At 40.5% G+C, this 13,318-nt stretch overlaps 1 protein-coding gene across 1 annotated transcript in view; it reads right to left on the bottom strand.

Moving 5' to 3' along the window:
- Positions 1 to 13,318, bottom strand: part of LOC124776932 (ryanodine receptor) — a 694,095-nt gene that overhangs the window by 241,709 nt on the left and 439,068 nt on the right. Inside the window, exons 49-51 of the mRNA XM_047252151.1 lie at positions 8,873 to 9,053; positions 6,552 to 6,766; positions 5,052 to 5,206 (exon numbers count right to left, since the gene is read on the bottom strand). Of these exons, the coding sequence (XP_047108107.1) occupies positions 5,052 to 5,206; positions 6,552 to 6,766; positions 8,873 to 9,053 (551 nt within the window). The remainder of the gene's footprint in view (positions 1 to 5,051; positions 5,207 to 6,551; positions 6,767 to 8,872; positions 9,054 to 13,318) is intronic.

Here is a 13,318-nt window from a genome sequence, read left to right as displayed (position 1 = left end):
AACAACAGTGGGGTAGTGTGAAGTGACAAAAAACAGCATAAAAATCACAGCTACCAGATAAAAATTTTACAAATGTAAACTAACAATGATACAGAATAGTTGTTCATCCTTCATTTATTATAAAGTTGTTGTTGTGGTCTTCAGTCCTGAGACTGGTTTGATGCAGCTCTCCATGCTACTCTATCCTGTGCAAGCTTTTTCATCTCCCAGTACCTACTGCAACCTACATCCTTCTGAATCTGCTTAGTGTATTCATCTCTTGGTCTCCCTCTACGATTTTTACCCTCCACGCTGCCCTCCAATACTAAATTGGTGATCCCTTGATGCCTCAGAACATGTCCTACCAACCGATCCCTTCTTCTGGTCAAGTTGTGCCACAAACTTCTCTCCTCCCCAATCCTATTCAATACCTCCTCATTAGTTATGTGATCTACCCATCTAATCTTCAGCATTCTTCTGTAGCACCACATTTTGAAAGCTTCTATTCTCTTCTTGTCCAAACTATTTATCGTCCATGTTTCACTTCCATACATGGCTACACTCCATACGAATACTTTCAGAAATGACTTCCTGACACTTAAATCAATACTGGATGTTAACAAATTTCTCTTCTTCAGAAACGCTTTCCTTGCCATTGCCAGCCTACATTTTATATCCTCTCTACTTCGACCATCATCAGTTATTTTACTCCCCAAATAGCAAAACTCCTTTACTACTTTAAGTGCCTCATTTCCTAATCTAATTCCCTCAGCATCACCCGACTTAATTAGACTACATTCCATTATCCTTGTTTTGCTTTTGTTGATGTTCATCTTGTATCCTCCTTTCAAGACACTGTCCATTCCATTCAACTGCTCTTCCAAGTCCTTTGCTGTCTCTGACAGAATTACAATGTCATCGGCGAACCTCAAAGTTTTTATTTCTTCTCCATGAATTTTAATACCTACCCCGAATTTTTCTTTTGTTTCCTTTACTGCTTGCTCAATATACAGATTGAACAACATCAGGGAGAGGCTACAACCCTGTATCACTCCCTTCCCAACCACTGCTTCCCTTTCATGTCCCTCGACTCTTATAACTGCCATCTGGTTTCTGTACAAATTGTAAATAGCCTTTCGCTCCCTGTATTTTACCCCTGCCACCTTTAGAATTTGAAAGAGAGTATTCCAGTCAACATTGTCAAAAGCTTTCTCTAAGTCTACAAATGCTAGAAACGTAGGTTTGCCTTTCCTTAATCTTTCTTCTAAGATAAGTCGTAAGGTCAGTATTGCCTCACGTGTTCCAGTGTTTCTACGGAATCCAAACTGATCTTCCCCGAGGTTGGCTTCTACTAGTTTTTCCATTCGTCTGTAAAGAATTCGTGTTAGTATTTTCCAGCTGTGACTTATTAAGCTGATAGTTCGGTAATTTTCACATCTGTCAACACCTGCTTTCTTTGGGATTGGAATTATTATATTCTTCTTGAAGTCTGAGGGTATTTCGCCTGTCTCATACATCTTGCTCACCAGATGGTAGAGTTTTGTCATGACTGGCTCTCCCACGGCCGTCAGTAGTTCCAATGGAATATTGTCTACTCTGGGGGCCTTGTTTCGACTCAGGTCTTTCAGTGCTCTGTCAAACTCTTCACGCAGTATCGTATCTCCCATTTCATCTTCATCTACATCCTCTTCCATTTCCATAATATTGTCCTCAAGTACATCGCCCTTGTATAGACCCACTATATACTCCTTCCACCTTTCTGCTTTCCCTTCTTTGCTTAGAACTGGGTTTCCATCTGAGCTCTTGATATTCATACAAGTCGTTCTCTTATCTCCAAAGGTCTCTTTAATTTTCCTGTAGGCGGTATCTATCTTACCCCTAGTGAGATAAGCCTCTACATCCTTACATTTGTCCTCTAGCCATCCCTGCTTAGCCATTTTGCACTTCCTGTCGATCTCATTTTTGAGACGTTTGTATTCCTTTTTGCCTGTTTCACTTACTGCATTTTTATATTTTCTCCTTTCATCAATTAAATTCAATATTTCTTCTGTTACCCAAGGATTTCTACTAGCCCTCGTCTTTTTACCTACTTGATCCTCTGCTGCCTTCAGTACTTCATCCCTCAAAGCTACCCATTCTTCTTCCACTGTATTTATTTCCCCCATTCCTGTCAATTGCTCCCTTATGCTCTCCCTGAATCTCTGTACAACCTCTGGTTCTTTTAGTTTATCCAGGTCCCATCTCCTTAAATTCCCACCTTTTTGCAGTTTCTTCAGTTTTAATCTACAGGTCATAACCAATAGATTGTGGTCAGAGTCCACATCTGCCCCTGGAAATGTCTTACAATTTAAAACCTGGTTCCTAAATCTCTGTCTTACCATTATATAATCTATCTGATACCTTTTAGTATCTCCAGGGTTCTTCCATGTATACAACCTTCTTTCATGATTCTTAAACCAAGTGTTAGTTATGATTATGTTGTGCTCTGTGCAAAATTCTACCAGGCGGCTTCCTCTTTCATTTCTGTCCCCCAATCCATATTCACCTACTATGTTTCCCTCTCTCCCTTTTCCTCACCCATGACTATTAAATTTTCGTCTCCCTTCACAATCTGAATAATTTCTTTTATTTCATCATACATTTCTTCAATTTCTTCGTCATCTGCAGAGCTAGTTGGCATATAAACTTGTACTACTGTAGTAGGTGTGGGCTTCGTGTCTATCTTGGCCACAATAATGCGTTCACTATGCTGTTTGTAGTAGCTTACCCGCATTCCTATTTTCCTATTCATTATTAAACCTACTCCTGCATTACCCCTATTTGATTTTGTGTTTATAACCCTATAGTCACCTGACCAGAAGTCTTGTTCCTCCTGCCACCGAACTTCACTAATTCCCACTATATCTAACTTCAACCTATCCATTTCCCTTTTTAAATTTTCTAACCTACCTACCCGATTAAGGGATCTGACATTCCACGCTCCGATCCGTAGAATGCCAGTTTTCTTTCTCCTGATAACGACATCCTCTTGAGTAGTCCCCGCCCGGAGATCCGAATGGGGGACTATTTTACCTCCGGAATATTTTACCCAAGAGGATGCCATCATCATGTAATCATACAGTAAAGCTGCATGCCCTCGGGAAAAATTACGGCTGTAGTTTCCCCTTGCTTTCAGCCGTTCGCAGTACCAGCACAGCAAGGCCGTTTTGGTTACTGTTACAAGGCCAGATCAGTCTATCATCCAGACTGTCGCCCTTGCAACTACTGAAAAGGCTGCTGCCCCTCTTCAGGAACCACATGTTTGTCTGGCCTCTCAACAGATACCCCTCCGTTGTGGTTGCACCTACGGTACGGCTATCTGTATTGCTGAGGCACGCAAGCCTCCCCACCAACGGCAAGGTCCATGGTTCATGGGGGGTATTATAAAGTAGGAATATCAAAAATACCAGAAGAGAAACAGCAACAACATGCTACAAGAAGCTGCATTGGTCACATCACAAAATTTAGGTTAAATTTAGCATGTTAAAATACTGCTTATCCTGAATGTTTACCTTAAGATGGGCTGAGGGTTGAAATGCGTAGCAAACTTATTTAAAACACAAATACTTAAAGAAGTTTGATTTGTGAATGCTATCAGAACTGTATAAGCTCAATCATAAAAAAAAAGATGTGCTGGCACTAGAAGTAGACATTAATATGAGGGCATGCTGAAAAGTAGTGCCCCCAAATTTTTAACAAGAGGACTCTCAAAGTGTTTTTAAATAAAATAAGCATTATTAACATTCTACAGCTGTATTCCTCATGTCCACCTATTTATTTCTTAACAGATGAGCAAATTTCTCCAACAGGAGACCAGCTTGTTGATACCTTCACTGTAGAATGTTTGACTGTATTGATGGAGTCACTAACTCATCTCTGCTTGCACCACTTCATCTCTGTCAAAGTCAAGTCCTCAAAGATACTCTTTAAGCTTTGGAAAGAGATGAAAATCAGATGGGGGCAAGTCGGGACTGTGTGGAGAACGCTCGATGACGTTCAACCCAATGCATCGGATTATTGCAGATGTCGCAGTGCTCGTGTATGGTCTGGCATTGACATGCTGAAGCAGAGGGCATTAAATGTGCAGACAAACCCTTCAAATTTGAAACCTGATTACAGTACACTATTTCTCAAGCACCAACATAGTTGCATCACAGACGATCACATTACACACTACATTTTGGAACCCTCTAGCAGCAGGGGGTCCTCTAGCGGCCGGGGATTGCAAATATGTAGACATGAAGAGTAAATACATAGAGTGTTAGCAGCAAGTGTTTTATTTATAAAGTTTTAAGAGTTTTTGGCATGCCATCATAGTACAGTATACTTACGAAAAATAGCCTGCAATGGAGCTGCTGCCTGTTAATGTATATATTGATACATTCATCCTCGACGGCACTCCTTCAAAATAGGATTTACAGGACTTGCTGTGTAAATGAATAATGGTGTGTGTGTGTGATGAACTTATGAATGATAATGCAAATATTGTCATTACTAAGCCATCTGCAATCTGCTGTCATTGTATAACAAATGTTTCTGACACAGAGGCATGGGTGAGAGCTACTCAATTTTCAAACACTCTAATAAGGTGAAATATTGACAGTGTGTCAATAACTGTCTTAATGCCACATGTGTTTGCTCCACAGAAGAATGCAGGTTTAAAAACTAAGCTGTAATGATCTTATTGCTTATGTGCCTGTTTACTGATTTTTCTGTATAGTATTCATCATTTCTCAGATGTCGGAATTCCATTTTAAAGGGCTGTTGTTGTCAGAAAATTAAATATGTAAATCATATGCTGATACAACACTTACATGATTTTACCCTCTAGTAAAATTTATGCCCTTGAATTGCTAAATTTTGAGTGTGATGGCACATCAAACAGAAGAATCTTTTGAATAATAATTGAAATGTGCTTAATAAATACTTTACAATTTACATTTTTAATATAATGAGATACATGACATTATGCCTTCAGTACAATTGTAGCACACACACAAACAAAAACAAATATAAATAAGTGCATTTCTAACCATTGACCCAGACACAGAATCTGAGGAAATCCAAATAACGCTCTCCTTCCACAGGATCCCAACCCAAATCTGGATATCCTTTCTCCACAAGTTCTGAGTTGGACTGCAGACCACAGCGAGAAAGATAGATAGCAATTTTTTCTAAATAATGTTCCCTGTAACCAAAAAATGAGAAACTATATTGTTATTTTTATAACAAAAAATGATAGTCAAACAGTGGAATATCCAGGATGGAATGTAACAATATTGTGAAAAGGAAAGTTGCAACTCACCATATAGTGGAGATTCTGAGTCGCAGACAAGCACAACAAAAAGATTTTCACACTTAAAGCTTTCGGCCAATGGCCTTTGTCAACAATAGACACACACACACACACACACACACACACACACACACACTCACACACACGATTGCCGTTTCAGGAAACTGAAACCACACTGCAAGCAGCAGCACCAGTGCATGAAGGGAGTGGCAACTGGGTGGGGGAAAGGAGGAGGCTGGGGTGGGGAGGGAGAGAGATAGTATGGTGTGGATGGCAGACAGTGAAGAGCTGCAGGTTGGGCGGCGGGCAGAGAGAGGTGTGTGTGTGTTAGTGTGGGGGGGGGGGGGGGGTAGAAGCAGCGGAAAAGGAGAGAAATAAAGAGAATACACTGCCAAACATGATATCCTTCATTTCAATGACTGTTTCACAGCTTGTGCCATATGGATCCTTCCCACCAACACCAGCTTTTCTGCATTGCGCAGGTGGGAACTTTCCCTCCAATACATTCTATGTTCCCGTAACCCTCCTGGCCTCAACCTTTGTTAGTTGCTGTCCTCACTCATCCAGCCCCTTCCCTGCTCCCATTCTAGCACTACACAGCTGTTATTCCAACACCACACCCAGTATTTTCTTATTTTTATTTATTTATTTTCTGTTTTTTATTTATTTCTCTTTATTTCTCTCTATTTTTACCCCTTTCCGCTACTTCCATCCCCCCCCCCCCCCCTCCCCACCTCTCCCCTACCTGCTGTCCAATCTGCAGCACTTCACTGTCTGCCAACCCCATCATACTATCCCTCCCCCTCCCTGCCCCAGCCTCCTCCTTTCCCCCACCCAGTTGCCACTCCCATCATGCACTGGTGCTGCTGCTCACAGGGTGGTTTTTACTTGTTTGAGACTGCAGTCGTGTGTGTGAGTTGCATTTGCATCAGTGTGTGTGTGTGTGTGTGTGTGTGTGTGTGTGTGTGTGTGTGTGTGTGTGTGTGTGCGTGTGTGTGTGTATGTGTGTATGTGTGTGTGTCTATTGTTGACAAAGGTCATTGCCCAAAAGCTTTAAGTGTGGATATCTGTTTCTCGTGCCTATCTGCGACTCAGCATCTCTGCTATATGGTGAGTAGCAACTTTCCTTCTCATAAAAATGATAGTCACCTAGTATAAACTTTAAATTGGTTATTGCAGATTCATAAACTTGTAAAGTATTTAATGATATCACATGATATTTCAAATTATTTTTTACCTAAGTGCCAAGGCCAGCTCAGTGTTCTCCATGAGAGATGAATAGGCTACATCAAGAGGGGTACTTCCTCTTAGTGAAGGCCTGGACAGCAGAATGTTACTGTTTTCCAGAAGAAATGAGAAATGATCAAACATTGCTTTCTGGTTTTGTCGAGATGTTCTACAGAAATAGCAAAGGAATCTGCAGCAAGCTACCACCATCTCATGGGAAGTATCCTGCAAGAAATACAAAAACTGTAATGTACCTCCGATCTTCATTATGAAACAAGAAAGACACTGCATAGATAGGAGAAACAAATTGAATGATATAACTGGCAGCAAATTGAAAATACCAAGAGCACAATTGTTTCACTAACATGAAAAAAGCAAGTATTTGATCAGAAAAATGTAACAGGTAATATGGTAATATAACAAAGGTCTGTGACTTATGAATACATGATTCACAGGCAAATGATACAATGAGATTCCTGCCACCCCCCCCCCCCCCCCTTTTTCCCTTTAGCCTCATAACTTATGTTAAGGTGGTGTGAAGACAAAACGGGCCCCCTTGCAACCAACGAATTAACAGATACATGATAAGCAAGTACATATTACACAGGGTATTTACAAAATGTGGAGTACTGTCACATAACTGAGGCTCAACTTTAAAAATGTAATTGAGGCTCATCTTTAAAACGTAATTTAGCTTCATCTTTAAAACTTCATAATTTAATTTAAGGAGAAAAAGTAACAACTTACCAAACAATTGAAGGGCTAAGTCATCAATGCCGCATAAACAAGACACAGAGCTTTGCTAACTTTCAGACAAATCCTTCTATAGAGGTACAGCACACACACAAACACCTTACTCCAAAGCTGTGCAAGTTAGTTAGTTAATTAATTTTGTGTTCCATGGATATTTTTTACATGATAAATTGTAATGATTTTGATCAAGTCATTTTACATTCACATTGCAAGTTAATTTGTTAACATTGCTTTCTGTTGAACATTTCTAAGTTATCAGCTTGCTCTGAGCTCATATCACTCATTACAGAGTGATGCTGACACAGATTTTCAGCAAGTAAATGGGAAGGTGACATACATACAATGGAAACTAAACACTTTTGCCATGGTTCTGATAACAGTTCATAATGTGTATAGTGTTATACTATGAAATAGTTTACATATAGTGTGTGCAGTGATTGCTACTGACAAATGAATGAACAGAATAGGATTGGCTTTTTACATTGTTAAATAATTTCACTACAAAACAATACTATACACAAAGGGTAAAGCAAAGGAGGTTGCACTATTTTAAACAGACTGGTCTTATATTCTGGATAATGGAGGTTTCCGTCTCCAATCTGATTTAAGTTTTCCATGATTTCCCTCAATTACTTCAGCCAAGTTCCAGAATGTTTCCTATTACAAGGCCACGGTGAATTACCAGTCCCATCTTTGTCAACAGATGTATACATGCATGTTTATAAGTATTATACTACCCCCCCCCCCCCCCCCCCCACTCTTTTGTTATTAAACTGTAATAGCATAACATGTCCAATATCTTTGTAAAAATGATTCACTATTGAATAAAACTGCTGCTGGGCCCCCAGCAGGGTCAGCACAGAATAGTTACACACACACACACACACACACACACACACACACGTGTGTGTGTGTGTGTGTGTGTGTGTGTGTGTGTGTGTGTGTGTGTGCACTGTAACTATGAAAAAGGATTTGTTTAAAAGCTAACAAGGTGTCTTGTTAATGAGCCTGTTGACAACTCAGCACTGCAACTATTTTGTGAGTTGTTACCTACACTCCTCAAAATTATTTACAGCATATTCCATCAAGAACTTCCCTTGCCAAACTATATTATTTATAACATGTTATCATCACCAGCTGCCATTATACTATTTGTAAATTATGCAACTGATTTGTGGGTCAGCATAAAAATTAGACCTTCCTCAATGGATGCTACACTACACCTAAGTGTTGAATGATGAAATAGGCATGTTCCAAGAAACTCTGTTGTTGAAGTTTCAGTCATATCAATGATACAAATTCTGTTCAAAAACAAAACATTTTCTCCAATCAAAAGCAACATATAATCATGCAACTCTACTGTGATGCTACTACACATATATGCAAAGAGAAGATTTTGTTCACCATAGACATCACATCAAATAATGAAGCAATAATTTTATGCAATTTATATGAGTGACACTTGAAGGAAGGATTGGGGTAGGGATGGGGAGATGAATAATGGGAATGTGGTATGTCTATTACTGTCTTGCAGGTTTTGGTAAGAAAAAAATTATTAAATAACTATGGATTGTTAACCTTCTCTTTTGTAGCAACCTCGCCCTCTTGGCCAGTTGCTTGAGCCTGTGTCTGAGTGTCTGACTGTGCTTGGGCCCTACGGCCCAATGTGTTCATCATAACAGCCATCACATTTTCATGAACACGCAAGATTCTAATCAAATCTGGATGCTGGAAAAACGTGTGGTTGTTCACAAGTTTCCTGAAAAGTTAAAGGTAGTCATTTATTAAACATGGAACTTATTTCTATCACATATTGTACAAATTATCTAAAACAATTCATTAAAATACAGTTATTTTTTCATTCAGTTTTTTTTTATTTATCAAATAACTCAATACAGGGCAGTTCGCTGCTTTCATTAGGTGCCTGCCTGGCATTATACAATTTATATATTATTAGACAGAATTGGTGGCCAGTACTTATTGTCACCAGGCAAAATGTGTAGTACCGCCAATAGGTACACACAAAAGTAAAAGAAACACATTAACTAGCTTTTTGAATTAATAGTTCCTTCATCAGGGAGGAGAGACGGATACACCATCACCTTGGTAATTACACACAATCAGTATCCTTTATAAAAGGCAACACAATGTATTGTTTGTCCACTTGATGATTTTTACTGGTGCTGCTAGAAGTGGAGAAAATCTGCTCTAGTTGAAAGATATTGATTTATCTCTGAGTGCTGCCAATGTTGAGCTGGACTTAGATGTGAAGTATTACTCTGTGCATTGCTATGCGTAACAGTGTAAGGACTGTGGCAAGTGGCTGGCTGACACTGCCTTCCCCTCATTGCTGCTCTCCCCTTGGCAGTCCTAATGCGAGGTCAAAGCACACATTTATTGTTCCCAACATCCACCGCACAAATTGCCATCTTATCATGGACTAACAGCATGTAAACCTAGTTTACTAGCTCACAACAATGGGTGTTCCTAGTCATTCCAGAGAAGTCACTATTTAACTAATATCGATTCCTTCATCGACACCAGTTTAAACTTTTAATACAATCTCCAACTGACCATTAACTCACTTACATTATAGCTAATAACTTCAGTTCTACTCACAATAGAAAAGCTAACACACATTCCTTCCACTTAACTTTGATATATGTAAATATTAATTAATAGCTACTAGACTTCTTAATACAGTTCTTCCTCTCAACACTGTCTTTAACTTCTACTGCAACCAACCCCTATTTCTATGATCTGACCAACACTTCTAGCTCCACACACTGACCTACCATGCTCACTCAATATGTCCTCGAATAATGTTAATGCCACTCGACAATGGTCTCTACTCCAAAGAAAGGTGTGTACTGAATGTTCCAGAATGTGTGACTCGCTGACTAATGCCTGTTAAGTGAAGAGTACGAGTGTAGCAGACACAGAACTTTTACAGCTGGGGAAGGTTAAATAGGGAGGCCATGTCACTCAGAGCCCACATGCAGTGAAGAACACTCAGAGATGGAAGGTGGGGGGGGTGTCAGAGAGACAGTGCAATAGAGATGGTACATTGGTGAGCACTCAGCCAGCTTTGGTACAGAGACAGTAAGGACAGAGTGAGTAGTAAATATAGATTAGAGGGAAGAGAGATAATACTTCAGTTTAGAATTAGGGCAGAAAACAAATTTTGAAAATAATTATAACAGTGTAGTTCACAAGGCAAATTTATTCAAAGGTGGGTAGTTTGATCACTACATGATCATCTTCAGACCAAGCCATTTTGATGGACAATGACTGAGTATGAAGCAGAAACTGCTGAATGACCATCATTCAGTGTACCTATTCCATGCAGAGCCATTGTGCATCAAAATGGCTAGGTCTGAAGATGATCATGTAATGATCAAAACCTGTCAACTTTGAATAAATGTGCCTTGTGATCTACACTGTTATAATTATTTTCATAGATTATAATTGGATCACTGATACCTCTAATAATGTTTTCAAAAATAAAGAAAACAGATTAATTGGAAAAACAGAAAGGGTAGATGTGTTAATGTAGCTGAAGTCCAGGAGGGTGTCGAGATATGAGCATATGTTGGAGGGCAAGTTCCCATCTCCAGAGTTCAAGGAAACTAGAATGAGGCTGGGGAATTCAAATAGCCAGTGCATTGTAGCAAGCACTCAAGTTGTTAAGGCTTTTGTGGTCACTTGTTGACAAACTGCCTACTTGCTTCTGTCTCGGGTTCTTCGGTCGACATTCGTCTGATGATTCTACAGACGTTTCGCGAGCATAATTGGCTGGCATTGTCAAAGCTTCACCCTCCATTGCCAGTGGTGAACTGGAGCTGAGCTCATGGCCGCAGACTATATGTACCTGGCGCGCCAACGTCTGAGGGCTTATTCGCGGTTATTTCCGGTGCGGTTCTCCTCTTGCTACCTGCGACAATCGTTCGCTGCAGCACGGGAAGCCGGGATCCGTTCACCTTAAGGCATTCCTCTTTCTTGTTGAAGCTGTTCCTGTGCGTGTGTATTTCTACAGCTTCTCTAAACAAGAGAGTGTGATAGTGCTTCTCTACAGCCAGAACTTCCGTGTCGGAGAATTTTATTACATGGTCGGTCTCACTCTGTGTATACTCTGCCTTGGCCGATTTCTCCACCTGCCCCAACCTGCAATGTCGCTTGTGTTCTTTAATCCTGGTGTTGATTGATCATCCAGTCATTCCGACATAAACTATTCTGCATGTGCATAGTAAGCGGTATATTCCCAACATTGGAAGTGGGTCCCTTTTGTCCTTTGCTAATCTAAGACATTCTTTGATCTTCCTTGTCGGTTTGAAAATAGTCTTTACGCCATGTTTGTACAATATATGGCCAATTCCGTCCGTGACTCTGGGAATTTATGGTAAAAAGGCCATACCCGACATTTCTTTTCCTGATTTCTTACTTCGTCGAGTGTTTGGCCACGAAAGCCTTAACAATTTTGTATCATGCCTCTACACCGAGGAGATTTGCAGATTGTACCGATGCCTTGACCAATGACGGAAGAAGAAAGTGCAATTGATGTCCTCTCTTGCCTTCCTTTCGCAGTGAAGAGATGAAGATACTACACCGAACTTCTTGAAATGTAAGCAACTATTCACCACTGCCAAAGCACATCGTATCTACGACAGAATGGAACGAGCTTTTTTTCATGCAATTCATACAACACGGAGAGACTTGGCAAGAATGGATCAGGAACTGTTGGATATATTCCATCAACTAAGTAGCAGAATGCATCAAGACGACTGGGACAAGATTGACAGCATCACTCACGGGAGCATCCAGAATGATCTTGAACACTGCACTGAGTGACAGAAGAAAAAGTTTGAAAGATGCCGGAAGCAGACTGACAAGGTGATTCCCAACATGTCACACACAGCTCAACCTCACTGAATGACAAATGACTGAAGAGGAAATGTCTATTCTTCAAAAAGGAGGGAATTTCACTATCATCCCGAGAACTATACCTATGGAGGGCATCATTGCTATCACCAAAGCGACCATTCGGACCCTTCCTTGTGAAAGGGCAGAGGAAATACGCACTGAAACAGCCAGGAAACTGCGCCAAGCTAAACCACCAGCTTGCAACCTGAAGAAAGAAGAGGTACAAGCTATTAAGAATCTTAATGCCGACAAGAGTATATTGGTACTGCCTGCCGATAAGGGGAATGCGACCGTCATAATGAACAACGAAGATTATGAGCAAAAGATCTGAGACCTATTAGTTCCGACGACATACCAAAAACTAAGCACAGATCGGATGTAGCATATCACACAGAATACGAATTGGTTAATCAAGGTGTCTTCTCTGCCAGCAGACATACAGAGAAACCTGCGCAACACAGAAGCCTTACCACCTCGGCTGTATGGATTACCTAAGATCCATAACAACAACTTTCCACTAAGACCGATTGTTAGCGCTCCTGGCTCACCAATGTATAAACTGGCAAAACACTAGGCCTCTCTGATCCAGCCACATGCGGGAAAGACCAACACATACATAAAGGACTCAGGACATTTAATTGAGAAGCTGAAGAAACTAAAACTTGCACCAAATGACGTCCTGATCAGCTTTGATATTGTTTCTTTGTTTACAAATGTGCCACTCGGTGACGCTCTGGAGCACATCGGTTCCATTTTCATGCAAGACATCACAAAGCTCTTCCATGCATGTCTCACCACGAGCTATTTCACTTGGAATGGCAATTTCTATGAACAGCTAGAAGGCGTTGCCATGGGTAGTCCTCTTAGTCCAGTGGTGGCCAACTTCTTCATGGAGCATTTCGAAGCACAGGCACTGGACTCGGCGACTTGTAAACCTAAGGTGTGGTACAGGTGCATTGATGATACTTTTGTAGCGTGGAGCCATGGCGAAGAACAGCTTGGTGACTTCCTAAGACACTTGACCAGCCTCCACACCAACATATAATTTGCCATGGAAGTAGAAAAAGACAATACACTACCATTTCTAGATGTGCTGATTACAAG

This window comes from Schistocerca piceifrons, chromosome 2 (genome assembly GCF_021461385.2).
Source record: "Schistocerca piceifrons isolate TAMUIC-IGC-003096 chromosome 2, iqSchPice1.1, whole genome shotgun sequence".
Taxonomy (NCBI): domain Eukaryota; kingdom Metazoa; phylum Arthropoda; class Insecta; order Orthoptera; family Acrididae; genus Schistocerca; species Schistocerca piceifrons.
This window is presented reverse-complemented; position numbering and strand designations above follow the sequence as displayed.